Genomic DNA, 24923 nt, shown 5'->3' with positions numbered 1-24923 from the left:
ACAGACGACTGGGTCAAGAAGATCCCCTGGAGGAGGAAATGGCACCTCACTCCAGTATTCTTGCCGGGAGAACCCCATGGACAGAGGAGCCTGGTGGGCTGGAGCCCATGGGGTTGCTAAGAGTTGGAAATGACTGAGCGTCTGAGCAACAACAGTCATTATTATGCAAAGTTCTTGATGGCTATTAGGATGTAATAGAGTCATGGAATCTGAGTTGGAAGAGAAGTTCAAGATTACCAACAATAAACATTTCTTATACGTAGGATGGATAAACAAGAAGGTCCTACTGCATACCACAGAAAACTATATTCCATATCCTGTGATAAACTGTAATGGGAAAGAATATGAAAAAGAATGTATATAAGCATGACTGAGTCACCTTGCTGCACAGCAGAAATTAACACAGCACTGTGAAACAACTATACTGCAATAAACTTAGAGCAAAAAAACAAAACAAAACTTGAAAATCTCTTTTGGGATTTTGATCCAGTAAAGCTCACGAGTCCTTTATAATCTTATCCTAAACAAACAAAACACCAAACGATTTTTTATAAAGTCTCTCTGATTTTGCGCTGCATGCATACTTGGTCTCTTAGTTGCGTCGAACTCTTTGCAACCCCATGACTTCATCCCACCCCAGACTCTAGCCAAGATTGCTTTATGTTCCCCTAGTACTGTCTCACACTGTATTATTAGCTGCTGCTGCTGCTCAGTTGCTTCAGGCGTGTCCGACTCTGTGCGACCCCATAGACGGCAGCCCACCGGGCTCCCCCGTCCCTGGGATTCTCCAGGCAAGAACACTGGAGTGGGTTGCCATTTCCTTCTCCAATGCATGAAAGTGAAAAACGAAGGAAGTCACTCAGTCATATCCAACTCCTAGCAACCCCATGGACTGCAGCCCACCAGGCTCCTCCGTCCATGGGATTTTCCAGGCAAGAGTACTGGAGTGGGGTGCCATTGCCTTCTCCGATTACTAGTTATGTACATTTCTCTCTCACTATCTACACAGCATATTCATGTGAAAGTATTAGTTGCTAAGTCCTATCTGACTCTTTGCAACCACATGGACTTTGGCTTGCCAGGCTGCTCTGTCCATGGGTTTTTCAGGCAAGAATACTGGAGTGGGTTGCCAAACCCTCATGTACTACCTGTTTACTGTATTAGAAAATGAAGAAATTCTTTAATGTAGCATCACTAAGAGATGTTAAACTAAAAAGTTCAACATCTTTACCTACTGACTAATCTCACTCATCATGGCAGAAACAAACTATTAACTCAGACTCCCTTTTTTTTAACTGAAGTATAGTTGGTTTATACTGATTTTAGTTTCAGTCATGAATCACTTTGCTCTTTTATATAAACATATACGAATCACTTTGCTGTACATAAAATATATATACATATAGACAACATTCTTTTTCAGATTATTTTCCCATACAGATATTACAAGACATTAAGTATAGTTTCCTGTGCTATACAGTAGGCTCTTGTTAAGTCAGCATTCCTAAATAAATACATTTAGGTATGATATATGTTTATGTCTCAATCTAAAAGAAATTACCTCATTTTTTAGAAGAATTTTTATATAAACCTCACAGACACATATTTAAACATAAATGTTAGTTTTTAATCCACTGACAGTAAATGGTAATCAATTTAAATATCAAATTAAATTAGTTGTTACCTGACTATCACTAAGGAATTTACAAGCAAATGCCACTCTGTCACGTACGGCAACCTTGTTTTCATACTGAAAAGAAGAGAAGCAAGGAGTTACTTTCAGGTGTTGTGAGTTTTAAATTTTGGCAGACTAGATATTTTATACCTAATATACAACTTGATTTTCAAATGTATTAATAAGTTATTGTGTATATACTGGCAGAGCCATGACTAAGATGCCTTTCTTAATGTAATGCTCAGAAAACTCAGTGCTAAGGTTATTCGTACAAAGTAAAGATGACCAATTTACTTTAAAAAAACTGAAACTAGTTCAGTCTTATATAACTTTAACATAAAACAAAAGCAGTAGTGTACAGTTTATCAAATTTAAGATGCCAATAATCCTTTCATCACTGAAATTTATTCTGGTGAAACTGAGGAAACCTTTCCTTGGCTTCTACGTTAATCAGCAAGTTTAGGCAATCTGTGACTTATCAGTAAATATACTAGCACATTTAGAAACATCAATACATGTTTCTCAACTCAAAGTTTTAAAACATACTCTAATAAGTAAACAGACACACTTTTGTGCCTATAGTAAAATACTGTCATATAGGTAGGTGGCTTGTAGCAAAACAAGAGGCATTATAATACATTCTTAAGTTTTTGTATACTTATCAATATTGTAAAATACTATTTTGAAAAGTATTTACCATAAATGCAGAAAGTACAATTAATTTTGTGACAAGTAAAAATACAGTTTAAGGGTGTATAAAAGATCCTATTTCTACTGAAGTCAGTCCATGAAGTATGGTTTTCCTCTTTAAACATAGGTTCATTTCAGTTGATACCTTAGTTGCGTTTTCTCAATTATAAAATATGGTTCTGCCCTAAAGAGGAGACAAACTAGACAGACAAATATTTGGTACAAACTAGATTGAACTCTTGAACTATGTTGCATGTGTTACTATTTTAATCTGGAGAGAGTTATAAATATTATGTGTCCCATCTTACAGATGAAAAAACTAAAACCCTGAAAAGTTACCTGACTAGCTTAGGTAACTGAGAGCAAGGACTCAGGCCTATATCTTCTGATTTCCCAATTCAAAACCTTTCATGAGATTACTGTAACTTACAATTTTTAAAAAAGAAAAATGATAATTACTTACATATAAAGTTTACTTAGGTACACTTTTGACAGTTTGGAAATATTAACTTCCTACTCAAGAAATGATGTCCCTTATTTAGGTGTAAGAAAAGAGGGTATTTTTAATAAATCACTTAATTGGAAACATAGAAGTTTAATAATTAGACAATATACTTCTCTATCAATTTAAACTCTAAACAATCCACTTCTTTTTCTAGTCTTCATTATCCTCTACTACTTCCTGAAAATATTTTATTTTCTCAAGATGCAACGTTTTAAGTCTTCTATTTAACAAAAAGAGTAGTAATTGTAAAAACAAGGCAAAAAACCCCCAACTTGCTCTTGGATATTAATATGAAGTAGTTAAAAAAGTTCAATAGTAATTTGCTAAAAGTAAACAAAATACATAAACTAAATAATTGTCAAAAGGAACACCACCACCAACATTTATTAACATATTCATTAAGGTACCTCAATAAAATACATGTTTTTAGAAATTCTTATGACCTGACATTTAAATCAATTATCAATGTGTATTTTTAAAAGTGCTACAATGGCCAAAAAAACCAGAAATATGTTTCATATTTGACAGCTCTTCTCAGTGCTAGAAAGAAGCCCAACAAATGCCAATAAAGTTGTGGTAATAAGGTGAAGCTTAAAACCCAATAATAAAACTGATGAACAACACTCACTTCTTTCTTTCTTTTCCCATTGTGTGATAAAGAACCTATTTAGTGATGTGGTCATAAGTGGTTAAAGCAGGAGAGAGAGGAAGAAAAAATAGCAATGAAAAGACCAAATAGTGAAAAAATGAAAATAAAATAGTCCACTATAAGTAGTGTGATCATTTATCTTCCAAACTGGAACATGTCTGCATGTCTGCAAAGGACAAACACTCAGACAAGATACTTGGACCTCCTGACCACCAGTGATTATGCACTGATTTACTTAACTAAAAAAAGAAAAAAAAGACAAAACAGTGTACGCACGTTTAAAAGATTATATTTCAATATAAAATATATGTATCTGGAGTTGTAGAGTTCCAGAGCTCAGTTCCTCAGCTAAAGTATAAAATCTTAATCCTTCTATGTCTCTAAATTTTATTATTAAAACCACTAAAAATTATCAAGTTCAGTTTGCTATCAACGAACTCCAAATTTTTAAGATACCTTGTTTTAAATAATATAAATGCATCAAAATGGAATGTTACTTTACGCAAGTGACATTTGCAAATTTTAACAAAGTTATATTAAAAACTCCTATCTTAAAAGAGTCTCAGGAAACAGAAATCAGCTTAGCTTACCAATACTCCATCGTAAGATCCTGCTTCACTTGTCAGAAACGCGAACATGACGCACAGATACGGGTTGTTTAACTGTAATCGTAAAGTGCTGCACATTTCCCTCCAAAGGGAGTTCTTCTCATCCGTATAACCCGATAAAGCCATTGCTACCACATTAAGATTCAGATCGCCTGCGTATTAAAAAGAACTAGCTGATCAAAGTAATCACAAGCTTAATGTTTCCTTCTTCGAGTTCTTCAATCATAAACAAATAAAGATCAGAGGGTGACTTTTGGCCCTCGGAAAAATAAACCCACCAGAATAAGGGTTCTGACACATGCTAGATAATCTGGCAAGAACCATAAGCAAAAACTTCCACTCTTATAAAATTTCTACCCATATTGCAAACCTTGGGCAGGACAAGCACATCTTTTAATTCTTGAATTCTTATTCCAGGCAGATTCCTACACAGGATGTTACTGCTTAAGGACCTAAAGGCAGAGTAGCAAAGCACACTGCCAACTTCATCAACAAGGTCTTTCACGTAGAGATGTTTCAAAGTGTTGATAGTAAATATTATTGTATCTCAGCACTGAAAATTTCAAAATCATCTTGTTTTCCTATTTCTACATTTATAATACCCATGCTTATGTATGTGTTTTATAAGCAAAGTACTAAAAGTCAGTATTTCAGCATTCTTATTACAGTATTATACTTTTAATTTTTCTCTGGTGAAATTAATGACCAGAATGACCACAGAATTGTATTTAGACATACTTGCAACAAAGTATTTGTTACCAGTAGTTATTTAAACATTTGTTCTCAGTAGTTCATATGGGCTGCTGATGAGTGGCTAGGCTGGCAGTCAGTACTATGGCTGCCTAGCCATCTAACCTAAGTTTAGTTTCAAAAGAGAACATTAAATTCACTATTAACTTTTACTCTTAAGCGTCTTCTACGTTTATTATAGCAACTTTATTATGTTTCTTAATTCTAATCATTTACTTCTTTTCCAAATAAAACAGCATTTTCCACTGCATGTTCTATTAAGAACAGGCTATTAAGCCTGCTCCTCATTTCTAGAAACATTTTCTCCAAGCTATTTTGTGCCTGCTTCCTGTGCTACGACCACCACAACCAAGGAGTATCGTCTTTGAATTCTGGTTAGAACAATCCCTCTCCAAACGGAAAGGACTATTTGATTCAGTGAAATTTTTTCTCCAGTCCTCAACAAGGTTATTCAAATCACTGAAGATACTTTTCCTCTATTGTTAAGACAGGTGTTTAACACCAAATTTTCCAGGTACAGATGACAAAAATTATCACGCTCTCAGGTCATGGTAGAATTATAATTAGAAATTGCTTTAAATATCAATTCTTTCTTCCATCACCACATATCTTCTACTGCACTCTCAAACGGGGCAGATTTATGTTAGAGTAAAAGTGAAGGAAAAGAGGCCAATCTGGGCAAAACATTCGCTTTTTCAACTTTTAGACTATATGCAAAATTAACATAGCAAATTTCGAGTGTTTTTCCTACGGTAAAACAGAACTGTAATAGTTTTTAAATGGACCACCAAATCCTGAATACTCATACATAATTTAGCAAGGTGTATTAAAAACTGGTGTATTGAAATGAAATAGTCCCAATAAGAAAAAAAACTGAATTCTTGGATTAAGATTCATTTCTCTGAGTTTTCTCTTGCAAAATGTCAGAGTGAAAATTTTATCACACTTACCTTTGTTTCTTCTTTTAAAAAAATATTAAATAGATATGATGTTCAAATAAGCAGACTCAAGCAGAAATACTTCTGCAGATCAAAGTATGATTTTTTATAAGAATCTATATTAGTCTAACTAAAAGTGTCATTCAGTTTCCAAAAAGTCAACCAAAAACCATAACAAAAAGTAAAGTATAAACTAAAATACACTTAAATGTTTGCCATAAAAATGCTTGTGAACTAAAGTAGTTCTAGTCTCCAAGAAAAAATATCTCTAAACGTATGTGAACTACTGGGTTGGTCAAAATATATGTGAACATTGTATGGTTATGTTATGTTTCTATGTATGAACTTTCTGGCCAACTTATTATCTTGAAAGAAAAAACACTGAAATAACATTTGTGTATTCTCTGTAATATTACAAAGACAATTAAGACATTTTCTTTTTCATAAATGTAACCAAAAGTGATGGGCTAACATTTACTTTTATAGATACAGTTCTGTGCTAATTTTTCTTTCAAAAAAATTTACCAAAAATATTGATTAGAGTTTTAAAAATCATCAGCATTTTTTCTTTCACAGATTCAGTGAATGGCATGTATCTTAGTATATAACCCCATACCTTTTCCTGAAGACGCCCCTTCATTCAGGATCTGGATGGCGCGCCGAATGTCCAGGTTGAACAATGCCACAGCAGCTGCTCTCTCCCATTCGCCTTCTTGTACAAGGGAGTTCAAAAATGGGCCCACATCCACATCCGTCCCTTTCTTTATCCACCCACAAAGCTGTAAAGCTAGGATTCTCTCCTCATTTAAATTCTGAATATCACTTTGCTTATCCAGCCCACTCCAATTATGTCTGCTGCTTTCCACCATTCCTAAAAAAAGAAACACCTTTATAATGTTTATTTTTTAAACATATTTGGCAAAGAAGTCAGTTTTATACAGAAGTATTTCAACATTAGATTTTAAATATTCAACTTCTCAGCCACAATATTATGACAGACAGCATAAAGATAAAACATGCCACAAACAAAACACACTTTACATGTTGCTAAGTGCAACAGCTTCCTGAGTTACCAGGAAGAGCTACGGGAGTAACAGTCAATGCTGAGGGCCACGCTGAGTCACTGTTTCAGAGAAGCCTCCCTGATCATCTAATCTAAAATAGGGTGCCACTTGTTATTATCTAATTGACCACTGGTCCCTCCACTTCCTTTACACTGACATACGCTCTCATATTTTATTTATTTCTCAGCCTTAGCACTTCTCTTACTAGAACATAAGTTCCAAAAGGGTAGGCATCTTGTCTTTTATTTAAAAGGTATCCCAGTGCCTGAGAACCAACACTCACACTCTCCCCCTCCTTCTGTCGCTCTATGAATATATACATCCATATGAAAGAGTGAGATAAAAACATCAAAGTACTTTGAAAGGTTAAGTGCAAAGCTAAAATACAATAGGTATGGTCTAAAGGTTTTCCCTGCCTTACTAAGCCAGGAGACTTTATATTCTCATTCTCTTTTTGTAAGGAATTGTTTTATGGAAAAGTCTGAAGATGAGTCATTTGTAAAATTGTGGAAACTTTAAAAATAGTTAAATAATTACACTTGAAATTCTTTATTTTTAATCTCACTGCTGGAAGTTTGCCAATTTAGATCAAGGAGTTAGAAAGAGACTTCTGAGAAAAGGTTTTCTTTGAGAGAACACCTGCCCATCAAAAAGGAATATGCTGCTCTACTTGCAGCCACGAGGGAAGCTGGTGAAGACAAAGTCACTTATAGTTTGCAAAAGTGAGATTTTAAGAATTCTGAGAAAACTCTGAATAATTAAATAAGGTTAATAAAACATGTTAAAAACTAAAGAAGACTTTTTTCAGAACAAATCTGTTTATAGACAGTATGTAGTCTCTAAATTTCAGGTAGAACAAGCTGCAGATGTCCTATAAGGTATTTACTTTCATATCTCCTGTGCAAATGTTGGATTCAGTGCTAATGATATTATCTACTGATTAAAAAATACAACTTTAAACAGGTGAACAAAAGCCAATTTACTTTTCAGACAATTCCTCTCGGTTTAATAATATTCTAGCTTCTTAAGAGTTTTTTATTTTCCAGGAACCATGTCATGGAATAGAGACCAACATGTGTGAATCCAAAGAATTCACTGCTAGTAGGTGTAAATGCATGGATACTGTGCCACATTGTTTTGGCTGCTGAGAGACATTCCCTCTGCTTAACAAGTATGCTACAAGTAATTAAGGTTATCAAATAAGTAACGCGATATTGTGGCTTTTAAGTACATAGTCATATGATTTTAACATGCATGAATTTTAAAATCTATGATTAATTAAAATCAATTTATACACACTGCATGTGTATTAAGTTGCTTCAGTGGTATCTGACTCTTTGCAACCCTATGGACTGTAGCTCGTCAGGTTCCTTAGTCCTTGGGGATTCTCCAGGTAAGAATACTGGAGAGGGCTGCCATGCCCTCCCTTCTAGGGGATCTTCCCAATCCAGGGACTGAACCTGCATCTCTTATGTCTCCTGTTCTGGCAGACGGGTTCTTTACCACTAGCATCACCTGGTAAAGTGACAAGATTGTATCCCCAAAATTTGAGATTCAGTTCAGTTCAGTCACTCAGATGTGTCCAACTCTTTGCGATCCCATGAATCGCAGCATGCCAGGCCTCCCTGTCCATCACCAACTCCTGGAGTTCACTCAGACTCACGTCCATCGAGTCAGTGATGCCATCCAGCCATCTCATCCTCGGTCGTCCCCTTCTCCTCCTGCCCTCAATCCCTCCCAGCATCAGAGTCTTTTCCAATGAGTCAACTCTTCTCATGAGGTGGCCAAAGTACTGGAGTTTCAGCTTTAGCATCATTCCTTCCAAAGAACACCCAGGACTGATCTCCTTCAGAATGGACAGGTTGGATCTCCTTGCAGTTCAAGGGACTCTCAAGAGTCTTCTCTGACGCCACAGTTCAAAAGCATCAATTCTTCGGCACTCAGCCTTCTTCACAGTCCAACTCTCACATCCATACATGACCACAGGAAAAACCATAGCCTTGACTAGACGGACCTTAGTCGGCAAAGTAATCTCTCTGCTTTTGAATATGCTATCTAGGTTGGTCATAACTTTTCTTCCAAGGAGTAGGCGTCTTTTAATTTCATGGCTGCAGATTGCCCATATATAAATAATAAAATCATCAGTTTATGATGGCTGTGAGGGAAATAAGTGAATTGGGTTCACTTAAACATTAAAAAACATTAAAATTTTTGTTTCAAATACTACATCAGGCAATCAAATACTATTTGTAGACATAAAATTTTGCATTTTTACATCTATATAATAAAAGAGCAGTAAAATAATCCAATGTTTTATAAGAGCATTTTGTTCTCTAAAATCTAAATCCCAGATATTCTGCCCCTTAAAGCAATTCCTCTTAACAGGCATGCTTTCTAGATTAGTTTGCCTTTCAAGTATGAAAAATATTTTCATCATGTTGGATGGAAAGCTGACCAGCATTATGTAATTTTCTGCCATCTTAAAAGGAAGGAATCATGCCTACTGACAACACTAGTACCCTGCTCCAGAAGTTGTACAAGGCCTTCCCTCAGGGCATGCATTCTCTTCCTGCCTGAATTCTACACTTGATCCATCCTGTAAACTTGCCTCTGTTTCTTTGCTTCCTTATCTCCAGTGGTCCACACCTCCAAGATTTCACCCACTCCTATCATGGACATAACTCCACATGATTCTTCCTCCAAAAGAGCCACTTTCTAACCACAACCTCACAGCCTTCCAGCTCATAATCCCAACCTCACGATCATCCTTTGGCCACTCGTATTTACTTGTCAGTGTTCTGTCATCTTCCTCCCTCTCCAACTTAGATTCCAAGGACCAACAAATGAATCAACCTCTTGCCAGGACCCTTAATTCCCTCGCTCCACCGTCCTTTATTCTTTCTTCTGGTAAGACAACACTGCCCCACAGTCTTCCCATTTCTCAAGACAACTCTCTCCTCTTCTCTATTTCCACAACGTCCCTGCTCTTCTCAACAAGCAAGCCTACTATGTTGAGAAAATAGGAGCCATCGGGTGGAAAACACATCAGCTTCTGATCACTGAACATTAAACAACCTGCATAAACACCTGGGCTTCCGAGGTGGCATAGTGGCAAAGAACCCGCCTGCCAATGCAGCAGACAAAAGCGACGTGGGCTTGATCCTTGGGCTGGGAAGATCCCCTGGAGCAGGAAATGGCAAGCCACTTCAATATTGTCACATGGAAAATTCCACGGGCAAAGGAGCCTGGTGAGTTACAGGCCAAGGGGTCACAAGGAATAGGGTGCAACTGAGCACGCACATCCCTTTCCCCTTCCCTTTGCCTGCTATGGGGTAGGTGTGCACTCTCCTGTCTAAAGCCAAGCTTTCACCTATGTGTTGGTTCCCATTCCTAGGAATTTTGCTCTTCATGCTCTTTATTCTGCATCTTCCAACTGCTTTGTATGCATTGCTTCTCATCAGGATTTAAACATGCCTAAATCAATTCCATGCTAAAAACAAAACACAAAAGCTCCCCATGACCCCAAATTCGCCTGCTGCTATCACTGTGTATCTTCTTATCCTCCTTCATATAGTCAAATTTCTTTGAAGAATTAAATGGATGATCTCCTTTTTCCAATCTACCTTTACCCACTGGACATCACTATCTAGCTATCTCAAATTTATCCCCAATAAACTCTTTTCTTGCTCTCAAACGCATTCTTCCTGTGCTAGTCCTATCTAATTAACTGCTATTAGTATTATCCCAGTTGCCTTAGCATGCTTCCATTTTTCCTTCCCCTCCACCTTCTTCATCCAATTAATTAAATCTGTCCCACTCTCTCACCTACCCACGTTTCTCTAGCTCTTCTGCCACTAACTTTGGTAAGAATTCCATCATATCTTGCCTGATTATTATGGCTTCAGGGGTCCCTGCTATCAATCGTAATCCTCTCCAATCCATTCCACACACAGACTGACAGCTCTAAAACACAAATCTCATCTTGCTACTGCTCTCTAAAATCTTTTCTCGGGTTCCCTTTGTTAGAGATGATAACAAATAATTCATATATTTATATATTATTTATCATCCCTTTATTAGGGATGTTAATTTCCCTAACCCCACGTCCTCAGCTGCCCCACTGCCTCCGCTCTCTTCGGGTCCTCTCCCGCGCTATCCCCTCTCCTCTGGGCTCACAGAATCTGCTGCTCCCTGTTTGAACCCTGTCTTTGCTTTTACCTCCTGCAAGAAACCACCACTAGTCCCTACAACCAGATTATGAATTCTTCTATCCACAACTGTCTGTTCTTCCTTGTATTATAACTAACTTTACTTGTCCAAATTCTGAACTATATGGACAATATGAGTTTGAACTGCATGGGTCCACTTACACACAGAGTTTTCAATAAATATAATACCTGTATTTTCATTTTACAGCTCTCTAAATGTGGGGAAAAGTTAGTGTTTGATTAAAGATCACAATATGTGGAATCAAAAGAACTAGGCTTTCAGTCCTAATTCTATCTAAACTGTTCTGGCTTCCTGTCCTTGAGTGAGTTACTTAGCAATTTCTTTGTTTTTGAGAAAGAAATATAAGTATGCAAATTTCTGACTGGGGGAGAGGGATCAGCGACCCTAACCACTCCCCCCACCTCCTCGTTCAAGGGTCAACTATAGACTGTAATCTTCTCAAGAGCAGGAATCCTATCTCATTCAGTCTCCATGACGAAACAGATTTAGCTATCCTGTTGATAGCTATGTCTTCAATTTTAGAATTCTTGGCATATAGTGAGCAAGTAATAAATATCTGCCAAATGAATAAACTTACCTTATATTACAGTTGAAAGAATTAAATCAAGTAACAATGAGAAAGCAACTAGCATGATATCTAATTCATAATAGGCACTCACTATATATTATTTGTCACCAAAGTTAAAATTTAGCTGTGCACTCTATAAACTTGTGCATTAGGTTACTGTGGGCAAGATGGCTCCCACGTTGACTTACTATGTGCTGAATTATTAGAGGTACAATTAGGAAAAAACAAAAGACTGAAACCTAAGGACTGCCATCTTTGACAGTCATTTCTCTACTTTTTATTTTGGGGTTGCAGAAACAAAAATACCTAAACCAATCCAAACCAAGCAAAAAGCCAAAAGTCCAGCAACGAGGTAATCTTTCCAACAGTAGTCTTAATCAAACAGTTTGGGTAAAGACTACTCTTAACTCATGATACTCAGGTTTGTTTCTACTGCACCAAAAACATATAAAGATACTCCATTATTCCCCTGCACTTTACACGTACTTGGCTGGCTTTTCCCTGAAATATATCAAAATACAGCAAAAAACAATAAACCTCACAATACTGAGAATGCATGTGGTCTGACCTACTATATAGCTATACTTTTCATCAAGGTAACACAGTATTACTGACCTTTTATTTATATTAATAAAAATGGAAGTCTCTAATTAAACTCTTTCACTTTATTGTTTATAATAAAAGTTACTTTTTTGGGTCGGACCTACTAAGAGAACACCAAAATGAAATAGATGAAATAGTCTACTCAATCTTCAATAATGTGAATCAAAGTAATTTAAAAGTCCTTTAAAAAAAAATAATACAACCATTTAGTTGAAATGCTCAAACTACTCATTAAAAAAAAGCATTTTATTTTGTATTTTTTGGTATAGTATTCATGAAAGTCCCATACAAAAAAACAAGTTGGATTCATTACTTCTACTCCTATTTTCTGACTAAATCATAAGAACTACTTTTCTAGCAGCTTGACTCAAGACCAAATTTGACAGCTATCTAAAGCTAGATATCAAATGCTAGGCTGAGAAAACAACTGTAATTCACAATTCAATTCCAATAAAGACAATAGGAACAACTGTTTAAAGAAGTCAGGGAACAAACAGTAAGCCTGGCTTTCTTGTCATATTTCCTTTAACTGTTAAATAGTCTATTAATTTCAATCCTACATTAATTCATACACTTTTCAATCATCAAGGACTGAAATAGTAAGGCACTTCAGGTAAGTCCATACTTCACGTCATAGTTATACAGGCCTTGCCATCAGACAGCTAAGTGGGAGGGTTTAGGCAGCAAAATAAAAAGGGGTCTCTTTCAATTAGAAATTTTTAAATTTATTTTTTAAAAAAGCAAATACTGTGATAAAATCTGAACTAACCACCAGGAAGAGCCTATAAATCCTCTAATGTAATATCTTTCAAAGTGAGTCTTCAAAAAAAAAATAGTGAATAAATTAATGAATAGATTTAGAAAAGTCAACTATCCCTTCAAAGAACCAAGACTCCCTCCAAAAAGAATTTTACATATATAAACAATTATGCATTTAACTCAATTCCCTAAAATATCCAGTCAGAAACAATGCAATAAAAAAAATATGGCCAGATATTACAGTATCCTGAACTAAATACGGGGAAAAAATAAAGAGAACAAAAATTAAAAACATATTGCAAAAAATAAAAAACACAATTTTCTTACCCAAAGATGATTTTACAATTGATTTAATTCCTGCATAAACCAATGATCCTTTGTTGCCTGGAGATTTCTGGTCCATATCTTCCGTATACTGCTTCATAAGTATTTAAATGCATAGGAAATACTAGTGATGAAGCATAATAAAGTATTTCAAAACTAAGTTTATTTTCATTTGGAGCCAATTTATAAAAGGCGTCAGTTCTACTCTGTTAGAGAGCTACTTTTCTTCCTCCTACTCAATCTGCAAGGCAGTATCTCAAGTTCAAGTTTTAAACAATTTTACTTTGTGATTTTAGTATTATGTGACTTTTATTTGCTCACAAAATATTCAGCATGATATTTAGACTGACCTTTCAACAAACTTCAAGAATATTTCTATCTGATTCATCTCACAGAACTCACCACACAAAGGATATAGTGCAGAGTGTACCAGAGTGACTTGAGCTGAGGATCCTCATTTCCAGCTAAAATATGATTTCTCCACACCTGCTCTGTATCAAGCCCATACCTTGATAAAGCCCGAAGGCGCATCTTTGTTGCTATATCTTTTTCTAAAGAATTATCATTTTCTTCTTCTGCACATTCATACAAATGACGACCACAAGCCCACATCAAAGATGTAATTGGGCTCCAGGCAAGAGAGATCCTTTCAAAAACAGTGAAGTCAGACATTGTCCGGTTAGGAGTTACAACTATCATTCGATTTTGACTCGTTGGATGCCAAGCAAAGGAAGCAATGTAATTGTCACAAGGTTGCACACTTCTTTCAATTATTGTGGGTTCAGTTTCATCACCAATGGGAGTGGGTGTGTGCTGCATATCATATAATCTAATAATATTACTATCCCTCGTTAAAGTGGCAAGCAGACCAGTTCTAGTTGGACACCAGGCTACTTTTGTTAAGGGCTTTGGTTGCTCAGTCAAAGTCAAAACTGGCTTCTCAAATTTCCTAAGATCCCATATTGCCACCTGACCTTCATAGAAGGAAGCAACACGATCATGGAAGTATGGGTCTACTGTCACGCCCTGAACAGCTTTCGTATTCACAAACATCTTCTGACTTGTATTCCGTAGATCAAAAATGGCCAGGTTACGATGCATACCAGCAAGCAGAAGTTTCTGGTCTCGTGGAAGCCAACAGAGAGAGAGACAAGCATCATTCTGTCCTAATTCGTATAGTGGTTTTGTTACTAATAATGACGTTTCAGTTTCACCTACTGAGAGTCTTACTTTCTCCATGGGAACTATATCAGGGGTATATTTGCTGCAGATATCCCAAATCAGCACTGAAAAGTCAGCTCTATGTTTATCTAGACCAGCAGCAAGCCAGTTACTGTCCAGTGGATTCCATGCAAGGGTATTGCATTGTCGTGCATGTTTTGGAACGAACTCTTTTCCTATCAAATCTCTGAACTTTGAGTTATGATCTTGACCAAGACTTGTCAGTACGACTCGACCATTTGCTTGTCCAACTGCTAGGAGACATTCAGGATCATAACTGAGATACCAGGCAACACATTTCATGTATGGGGTTTCTGAATTTATTGATAGTAAAGTAGCTGCAGAGTCTTCAGATAAACGTAGAGATCCAGCTTTGAGTTCTGAATTCACAGTAGATTCCACATGGTAAAGACTAAGTTCGGAGTCACATACAACAAATCTATCAACCTGGTGTGGTGCCCACAATATATCAGGTTTGGTACCGCTCATGTTTATTGATGATCTCAGAGAGTCCAGTTAGGTCCATTCAGTGAAACTCTGCTGAAAAATAAAAAGTTTTAAAATGTTAATGAAATATAATTCTAAGCTGGATTTAGAAAGTCAGGAAATTTTCTATTAGAAATTTCTATTGAATTCAAGACAGTATTTATTAATAAAAAGAGGAAAAGAAGGACTTTTTTCAGTTAAGTTGAGCTGGTAGGAATCTGAGATCTTCATTCTGGCTTTATTTCCCATGATCAATTATCTTAATTGCACTATTAACAGTACCTTCAATTTAGTACCTTCAATCAGGGTTGAAATAATTTCAGGTGGTGAGTAAATTAGTAAATATCATCCCTTTGAAGGGGATAAAACATTAAAGGGTTACTGTACCTAAGTAATCACGTATCTAGGTAATAAAGTTGCCCTATCCAAAGAACCTTCTGCAATGACAGAAATGTTCTGTCTCTGAACTGTCCAATATGGTAACTATCAGCCACATTGACTACTGAGCACTAGAAAATATGGCAGTGCAAATTTAAAATTTTATTTAAATTAATTTTAATATAAATAGCCACATGAGGCCACCGTAACGGACAAAGCAGATTTGAAGTAAAAGCCACGAGTCTCCTCAAATTTCAACGGTAAGCAGCAGGAATGTACTCAGTTTTAGTCCTAGCTCTGACATATACTATACAGCTAGTACAGTATAGGCTCAAAAAAGGTCTCTTGTGTTTGGGGGTCCTTTTGTTTTCTCATCTATACAGCTTAAGGCTTGGTTTAAGACTGCTGCTGCTGCTAAGTCGCTTCAGTCGTGTCCGACTCTTTGCGACCCCATAGACGGCAGCCCACCAGGCTCCCTCATCCCTGGGATTCTCCAGGCAAGAACACTGGAGTGGGTTGCCATTTCCTTCTCCAATGCATGAAAGTGAAAAGCGGAAGTGAAGTCTCTCAGTCGTGTCTAACTCTTAGCGACCCATGGACTGCAGCCTACCAGGCTCCTCCATCCATGGGATTTTCCAGGCAAGAGTACCGGAGTGGGGTGCCATTGAGACTAGTGTTTTCCAAACTTCTGTTATTCATGTACCACCTGTGCCCTTTTTAATGTTTTTCCTTAAACTGACTCATTCTTAAAATCTGAAAATCAATTCTGCTTTCATCATAAGGTCCATGAATCATGAGTATGACATGCCAAATATATTTTCCTAACATACATTGAATAAATATATAACTATTAAAAATGCAATTGGGTTACCTGAAATCATCCTGCTTATGACCAGCAGGATATAATGCACACTGCAAAACTGAATGAGCAATAGAGGATTTTTCAATTTTCAATTCTATAACCTTTGAATAGGTATTGAAACAGGACTTTTGAAAAGGTTAACTATTCTAGTAGAAGTTTAAGCACACTTAAGCACTAGAAATAGTTATGCTAAAAATGGTAAGTTTAAAAATACAAGATGCTTACAAAAATGTAAACTTTTGTTTTTCACTGAGTCTGGCTAGACGTAGTTCAGTTCAGTTCAGTCACTCAGTCGTGTCCGACTCTTTGCGACCCCATGAATCACAGCACGCCAGGCCTCCCTGTCCCTCACCAACTCCCAGAGTTCACTCAAACTCACATCCATCGAGTCGGTGATGCCATCCAGCCATCTCATCCTCTGTTGTCCCCTTTTCCTCCTGCCCCCAATCCCTCCCAGCATCAGAGTCTTTTCCAATGAGTCAACTCTTAACATGAGGTGGCCAAAGTACTGGAGTTTCAGCTTCAGCATCATTCCTTCCAAAGAGGTAAGAGGTAAGGCTAGAGGTAAGTACGGATTAAAAAATGAACAAAGATACTCATAATCTTCATGGCGACTGGTATCTGCACACCCATGCTGTCAGTTCTTAAGGCGCGAAGTCAGGGTTCATTCATTTATGTCCTGTACCAGATGCAGAGCCTGGCACAGACTCCTAATAAAGATATTCTAAATAAATTCAGCTCAAACATACTTAACTTTTTGATCTTGCAAAAGTTTCAGTCAGCAATTACCAGTCTAGAATTTCAACAGACTCACAAAATTTAGATGACTGGGAAAAGCCTTTAAGAATTCTAACACTGCCTTATTTCCTTCCTTAATAGGTCTGAAGCCCAAGATCGGTCACTTCAGTTATATTCTTACTAGCAGCCTCAACTTCATTTCCCTGCCCCTCCGGGTTTGCCTCCCCCGACGCTAACTCAACTGAATTATTCACTGTCTTCTTTCCTCCACCCAGGCTGCCGAGTGTCAGGGCTCTGCATACTGACTCCATAAAAAAATAACAGACAACATGTCTGGCCTGTGGTGCTGTCTCAGCAATTCTTTCATTCATCTTCCTACTCTGGCCTTTATGAAATTCATCATTATATCAAAGTGATCTTAATAAAACACAAACTTATCCAGGTTATCCAACTCCTGCTTAAAACCCTCTCATGGTTTCCAACTGCTTCTTCATACAGACTTCCACCTCTTCAATATAACCTATAACACCCTAAAAGCTTTGGCCTATCTACTGCAGCCTCCATGTACCCCACTTGTCTACCTGCTAACTGAGCTCTAGCTTCCTAGGACGTGACCCCCTCCACCCCCACTGCCACACCTGTGCAAACGTTGTTTCTTCTTCTACCTCGAGCAGTCTCCCCTCCCTTCTCGGCCAAGTTAAAACCTGCTCAGCCTGAAATCAACCACCCTCTATCCCCTCCCGAATCTAAAGCAGGTTACTTAGATATACACCCTCATCGAATCATACTCCTCCCTTCTAAATCACCCTCTCCATCTCTCCCACTAGTGTTACTTCCCTGGTGGCTCAGACGGTAAAGCGTCTTGCTTATGATGCGGGAGACCTGGGTTTGATCCCTGGGTTGGGAAGATCTTCTAGAGAAGGAAATGGCAACCCACTCCAGTACTCCTGCCTGGAAAATCCCACGGATGGAGAAGCTTGGTGGACTACAGTCCATGGGGTCGCAAAGAGTTGGACACGACTGAGCAACTTCACTTTTTATCTCTCCTACTAGATTATAAACTCCCTGAGAGTACGGAAAGTATCTTCTGCTCTCCATATGAACCTCCAGTACCCAGCACAGTATGAGGCACGTAGTAGAGACTTAGTAACTACTTGTTAAATAAATGCATTTGTTAAATGCTCCCTCTGACACTTCTCACACTGCTTTCTCCAAGTTGTACCAATCTCCCCACGCTTGCACCCCTGCCCTTTCTAGTAGGCGTTGGCTCCAGCCAAAAACTAAGTGGTCACTGTCATAATTGGTTCACCTGTTGGGTAAGGGCCCACAGCAAGCAGCCCTGAGAAGATTGCTCTAATACACTGGCTTTCATTTATTCTATAGATATTTACTGGGCCTCTCCTACGTTCAAGACACTGTTCTAAATGCTGGGAACACAGCAGTTAACAGGGACGGATATTTTAGCAACCAGATATCCATCTTGGCAGAGAAGGCAATGGCACCCCACTCCAGTACCCCTGCCTGGAAAATCCCATGGATGGAGGAGCCTGGTGGGCTACAGTCCATGGGGTCACTGAGGGTCGGACACAACTGAGTGACTTCACTTTCACTTTTCACTTTCATCCATTGGAGAAGGAAATGGCAACCCACCCCAGTGTTCTTGCCTGGAGAATCCCAGGAATGGGGGAGCCTGGTGGGCTGCCATCTATGGGGTCGCACAGAGTCGGACACGACTGAAATGACTTAGCAGCAGCAGTATCCATCTTGGCTGCTATGGACTGAACTGTGTCCTCCCAAAATTTGTATGTTGGAAGCCCCAACTCCACATGACTGTCTTGGAGACAAGAGTCTTTAAGGAGGTAATTAAGCTTAAGGCTAAACAAAGTGATAAAGTGAAGCCCTGATCTGACAGAATTGGTGTCCTTAAAAGAAGACGAAGAGATACCAAAGCTCTCTCCCCAATATGAGTACATGGGGAGAAGGCAGCTGTCTGGAAGTATAGGTTTCACCAGAATCAAACCATCCTGGCACCCAAATTTGAGACTTACAGCATCCATAACTGTAAGAAAACAAATTTACATAGTTTAAGTCAACCAGTCTATATGGCATTTTTTTTAACCAGTTGTGGGTGGCACTAGTGGTAAAGAATCTGACTGCCAAGGCAGGAGACATAAGAGACACGGGTTTGATCTCTGGGTGGGGAAGATCCCCTGGAGGAGGGCATGGCAACCCACTCCAGTAGTCTTGCCTGGAGAATCCCCATGGACAGAGGAGTCTGGCAGGTTACTGTTCATAGGGTCGCAGCTGCTGCTGCTGCTAAGTCACTTCAGTCATGTCCGACTCTGTGCAACCCCACAGACGGCAGTCCACCAGGCTCCCCCGTCCCTGGGATTCTCCAGGCAAGAACACTGGAGTGGGTTGCCATTTCCTTCTCCTATTCATGAGAGTGAAAAGTAAAAGTGAAGTCGCCCAGTCGTGTCCGACTCTTAGCGACCCCATGGACTGTAGCCCACCAGGCTCTGCCATCTATGGGATTTTCCAGGCAAGAGTACTGGAGTGGGGTGCCATTGCCTTCCCCATAGGGTCGCAGAGTCAGACACAATTGAAGGGACTTAGTGTGTACGCACACACACATACGCACAAGCTAACTAACACACTAGTATAATAAAGCCTGTATCCTTGTGCTGAAGTTATGTCCAATCTTACAGACCATTTAAAAATTTAAAAAGAAGAAACGACACCTTGTGTAACAGGAAGTAGCTAAGAAAAACACAAAGAAGGAACAGATACTGCCAAATAAGGCTTCATTCATACTCATGCCCTTGTAAAGAGAGGAAACCTCTCAACTGTAGGTATCCTAAGATCTGGCCCATCTTCCTATCTCACTGAAAGACAAATACTAAAATAAGCACATTTATCATATAGGCTTCCATCCCATAGCTGTACTCTTTACATAAATGATCTATGGTAAGAAAACGTGGTGCCACATGGCAAAATCCAACTTTAAAAAAAAAAACCAGAATGTGTTACTATAAATTAAAAAACTTTAATTTACATGACTCACAATTAAGAATCATCTGTAATTCTTCTCGTATGATGTATATACTTATATTACCATCCACAAATCTGACTACAGTAATTCATACAGAATCAGAATTCATACAGAATTTGAGAGCTGAGTCTAGCAAACCCTGCTTAATTCACACAGGCGTAGAGAGGACCTGATGTTTTCACTCTTTCCCAGCACCTCCCTACTCCCATCCTAGATTACTGCACAGAGAAAGGATCAACTCATGTGCAGGGCCCCCCGCCCCCCGCCCCGCTTATTCAGAACATATTAAGAATTTCAAGACCATGGCAGAAGAGCACCATACCAAGTGCCAGGCCTTCTAAAGATGGGCCCTGACAATGTCTGCATAGGTCACAGACCGTGAAACTGGCCCTGAATACATAGGTACATCTATACCCTCAAAAAACATAGCTGACCCTTGAACAACCAGGCAGTTAGGTCACTAACCCTCCAGCACAGTCCACATGTAGCTGGTCCTGTGTACATGTCGTTTCTCTGTGTCTGTGGTTCCACAACCTCGAATTCAACCAACTGTCGACCCTGTAGCACTGTGGTATTTACCACTGAAAGAAACCCACATATAAGTGGACCTATGCAGCTCAAACCCCTGCTGTCGAAGAGCCAACTGTTTTTCTTTTCAGTCCAACATACAATATAGACAGATTCTGGCTCCTGAACAAAGACCACCAGGAATATGGTGAAGAGCAGACTATCTCCAGCCCCTTACTAGCTTGACCCTAAGTACCTTAAAACGCCAAGACTATAAAATAGAGATAGAACATCTCCTATCTCCATCGCACAGAGTAGTGACAATCAAATTAAACGAGTTCTTTGCATCGAAAATATGTCAGGATCACTACGATTCCCTTAAACAGCCCTGGAAATTAATGCTTTCGAATGCTGGAGACACCAAGACACTGGGGGCAGAGGGGTGGAGCTTGCCGTAATTACAGCTTACATTTAGATCCTCACCTTCAAGTATAACAAGGGCTCACTTCCCAGTAATGGTTTCTGAGCAAAGGAAAGCCATGTTGATGATTCTGTGTTCCTCACCAGATTCTCATCTGTAACAGCATGGTCCAACAGAAGCACAGTGTTAGCCATGTAACTTAAACTTTTCCAACAGTCACATTGAAAAATAAAAAGAAATCAATCAAATCGAATTTAACAATATATTTAACCCGACATATCAAAAATATTATCCTTTCACCATGAATGAGACATCTACTTTTCTTCTGGTACCAAGTCTCAGGAATCCAATGTGTATTTTACACTTTCAGCACATCTCAACCCTGTATGGCTAGTGGACAGTGAAGACCTATATAATATTAAGTGTACAGGGAATCCAACCACCCTTTACATCTTGTTGTTCCCTTTTCTACTTGTCTCAGCACGACAAGTAATAACAGCAGCAGTTTCAAGAAATTTCTACTATCACCATTTTCAAGGAGATGTTCTGCATAACCCCAAATTTCCATTAAAATATAGCTATAAAAAAGACTGCAAAGGCAGTCACTTTCTAAGTGATTTAGGAAGGCTCGTGGCACCTGTGAGAAGCTTTATCCTCTCACGGAATTTTCACAACTCCGTACAGGCAGCGAACAGCGCCACCCGGGTGACAGGCCCTTAAAGTATTCGTCAGTACAAGGAGAGCAGGGCTGGTAGCAGAGCCGGGGGAGGCAGGACTCTGCGGGCGGCTCCCACGCTCCAGACACTGGCTGCGTCTCTCGTCCACGGCGAGGACGCGGTTCCGCACAAACCCGGCGCCGCGGAGGCTGCAGCGCGCACCCAGCTCCGGGAGGAGGAAGCCGCGCGCCGCGGGCCGCTCGCAGCTCCGAGGCCGGGCCCGCCGCGGTTATCCTGCAGCGCGGAACGCGACTCCCCGCGTCTCGGCTCGGAGGAGGGCCCCTCCGAGTCCGCCCTCGCCCGGGCTTTTCAACTGGGCTTTCCCGAGCGACTCGAGACCGTCCCAGCGACCCCGAGCCCTCGACTCGAGCCTCCCGGAGCCGAGAGCGGAGCCCGGGCCGCACTCACCGACCTGGGAGGCAGCGCGCCCGTCGTACTGCCGCTTCCGGCCTAGTCACCGCCCCTCCCGCCGGGGGAGTCCACACACGGGCAAGATGGCGGCCGCGGCGGCGCGGCCAGTAACCTGGCCACCCGGCCGGAGTCCACTTCCCGACCACCCAGCCTCGTGGACGCGCCGACGCGCCTCGGCCTCGGAAGGGGCGTTCCCAACTGCGAGCCCCGCCCCCGGCGATCCCGGCAGTCGCCCCGCCCCGGGGCGTGGTCACTGCGCCAGAGCGAGCTCCCGGTGACCTGCAGGCCCCGCCTGCTGTCTGAGCGCTGCTGTCCACCTCCGCAGGCCCCGCCCCCTGAACGCGCGGGCTGGATCCCGCGCACTTGGATCCAGACTGCTTCACTGAGTTGTTTCAGGTTTCAACCGCTTTAGACGTTTTAGCTTATTTGCTGCTGCTGCAAATCAGTCGTGTCCAATTCTGTGCGACCCCATAGACGGCAGCCCACCAGGCTCCCCCGTCCCTGGGATTCTCCAGGCAAGAACACTGGAGTGGGTTGCCATTTCCTTCTCCAATGCATGAAAGTAAGAAGTGAAAGTGAAGTCACTCAGTCATGTCCGACTCTTAGCAACCTCATGGACTGCAGCCCACCAGGCTCCTCCGTCCATGGGATTTTCCAGGCAAGAGCACTGGAGTGGGTTGCCGTTTCCATCTCCTTAGCCTATTTAATCAGTCTAAATTTCCATTAAAAATTTATTTGCGGGCCATCGATGTAGCAGAAAATCCAGGGTACTTGGTTCACAATTTATTCAGTCATTTACTCCACAAAGACGTCCCGAGTGCCTACTGTGTACTTGCTGTAATGCTGGGGACACTGGACGGAGCAATAAAGACGTGTGTTTGTGTGTGTCAGAAATGTTTCCTGGAGGACTGCTGGGCTGAGACAAGAAGGACGAGGAGATGCTAGGAAAGGGAACAGGGCAGAGGGGTTGGAAGAGAAGAGCCTTCTAGAGCAGAGGAAGAGAAAGTGCAGGGTCAGGAGGGCACATGTCAGTGGGGAAACTGTGGGAAGTGGGGACAGATTAAAATGATGTATTAGCGTTGGGAAACCAGCTAAGTGAGTCCGGCTGGACTTTTCCCTAAAGGCACTGGTACAGTCATGGAACGTTTTTAATGAGGAGAGTGGTGTAGTCAACTTTTATGGGAGAGAAGGGGAAGGAATAAGGTAAGTATCCAAGCGGTAGGGAGGGTGCTGATGGAGAGAAGTGTATGGCCTGGGGAACATATAGAGGTTGGGATGATTATGGGAGTGAGGGAGAAAGACGGTTCTAGGTTTCTGGCTCCCATAGTTGAATGAATGATACTGCCACAGGTGTTACAAAGCTGACACGGAGACTTTCTTCAGATGTCCCGCCATCTTTGCTTGTCTGTTCCTAGTTAAAAGGATGTGATTTGGGGCTTGTGGTGATTGATATAAACAGCATACTGAGGTTAGTCCTAATAATCTTCAAGGCAGATAATCTGGGTAAGAGGAAGAGTCTGCGGTAAGTATTGCCTGTGGAGGTCTGAGGCTCCCTTTCACTCCTGCTATTGCAGAAGTGGAGGCTAAAGAAAATGCTGAGCACTGAGGTGAGACACCACCGGATTCATCACTTCGAACACTATCTTGCCATTCTTGTCAATGGTGTTGGTCCTGGCTCCAAATCCCCACCCTCAGATCAATACAAGTTTCCTCCTTCTTCACTCCTACCACACAAAGCTGTGGGGAACATCTCCCCACACACTCAGGAGGAGACCTTGTTTCCTACTTCAGAAAGGAAATTAAAACTGTTAAGAATTCCCACAGCTTTCATTCACTCCCATTTTTACCTCCTTATAGAAGGCAGTGGCACCCCGCTCCAGTACTATTGCCTGGAAAATCCCATGGACGGAGGAGCCTGGTGGGCTGCAGTCCATGAGGTTGCTAAGAGTCGGACATGACTGAGTGACTTCACTTTCACTTCTCACTTTCATGCATTGGAGAAGGAAATGGCAACCCACTCCAGTGTTCTTGCCTGGAGAATCTCAGAGATGGGGGAGCCTGGTGGGCTGCCGTCTACGGGGTCGCACAGAGTCGGACACGACTGAAGTGACTTAGCAGCAGCAGCTGACATATAGGAAAACGAGGGGCCCTATATGCTGTTACTCCTGGGACCTTACACCATCAATTTTCTCCTTCCCCATGTGTCTTCAACATCCTCATTTCTACTGCTTCTTTACCATCAGCATACAGTAGAGTCACTCCCACTTTTCTCCTCCAAGGAGAGGACCATACTCACTCTCTAATCCCACATCCTCCTGTTTCCCCTGAATTCAGCCCACTCAGACTTTCATGCCCACCATCCCATAACTCACCATCCCAGCACTAACTCAATGGACGTGAATATGAGCAAACTCTGGGAGATAGTGGAGGACAGAGGAGCCTTGCGTGTTGCAGTCCACGGCGTCTCAAAGAGTCGGACATGACTTAGCGACTGAACGACAATACCAACAATTCTGTAAAAATGGCTCTTTACCTGCCCATTGCTGTCATCCTCTTCTGGAATATATGTTCCACACCGTTAGGTTTTCTTCTGTTAAATCACCACCCACACGTATCAGCAAGGCACTTGGTGATCCAGTCAGGATTTCGGCTAGGTACGGCTTTATCAAAAAAGACTCACAGAGTTAGAGAATGAACTTAGGGTTACCAGAGGAGAAGGGGGAGAGAGAGAGTTAGGGAGGGAGGTTAGGATTGACATGTACACACTG

The 24923-nt window shown here is 40.5% G+C and overlaps 1 protein-coding gene across 2 annotated transcripts in view; it reads right to left on the bottom strand.

The window, feature by feature from the left end:
- Nucleotides 1–22300, bottom strand: part of MIOS (meiosis regulator for oocyte development) — a 36308-nt gene extending 14008 nt beyond the window's left edge. Inside the window, exons 1-7 of one of the 2 annotated variants that reach the window (XM_052638711.1) lie at nt 22157–22300; nt 21091–21182; nt 13780–15121; nt 13367–13465; nt 6432–6686; nt 4110–4279; nt 1685–1750 (exon numbers count right to left, since the gene is read on the bottom strand). In XM_052638711.1, the coding sequence (XP_052494671.1) occupies nt 1685–1750; nt 4110–4279; nt 6432–6686; nt 13367–13465; nt 13780–15073 (1884 nt within the window). In that variant the 5' untranslated portion in view covers nt 15074–15121; nt 21091–21182; nt 22157–22300. Of the gene's footprint in view, nt 1–1684; nt 1751–4109; nt 4280–6431; nt 6687–13366; nt 13466–13779; nt 15125–21090; nt 21183–21665; nt 21699–22156 lie in introns of those variants that run through there. The other variant, XM_052638710.1, reaches the window with a different exon arrangement.
- Between the last annotated feature and the right edge of the window lie 2623 nt (nt 22301–24923).

This window comes from Budorcas taxicolor, chromosome 4 (assembly GCF_023091745.1).
Source record: "Budorcas taxicolor isolate Tak-1 chromosome 4, Takin1.1, whole genome shotgun sequence".
Taxonomy (NCBI): domain Eukaryota; kingdom Metazoa; phylum Chordata; class Mammalia; order Artiodactyla; family Bovidae; genus Budorcas; species Budorcas taxicolor.
The sequence above is the reverse complement of the archived record's forward strand: the minus strand, read 5'-3'. Positions and strand labels throughout refer to the sequence as shown.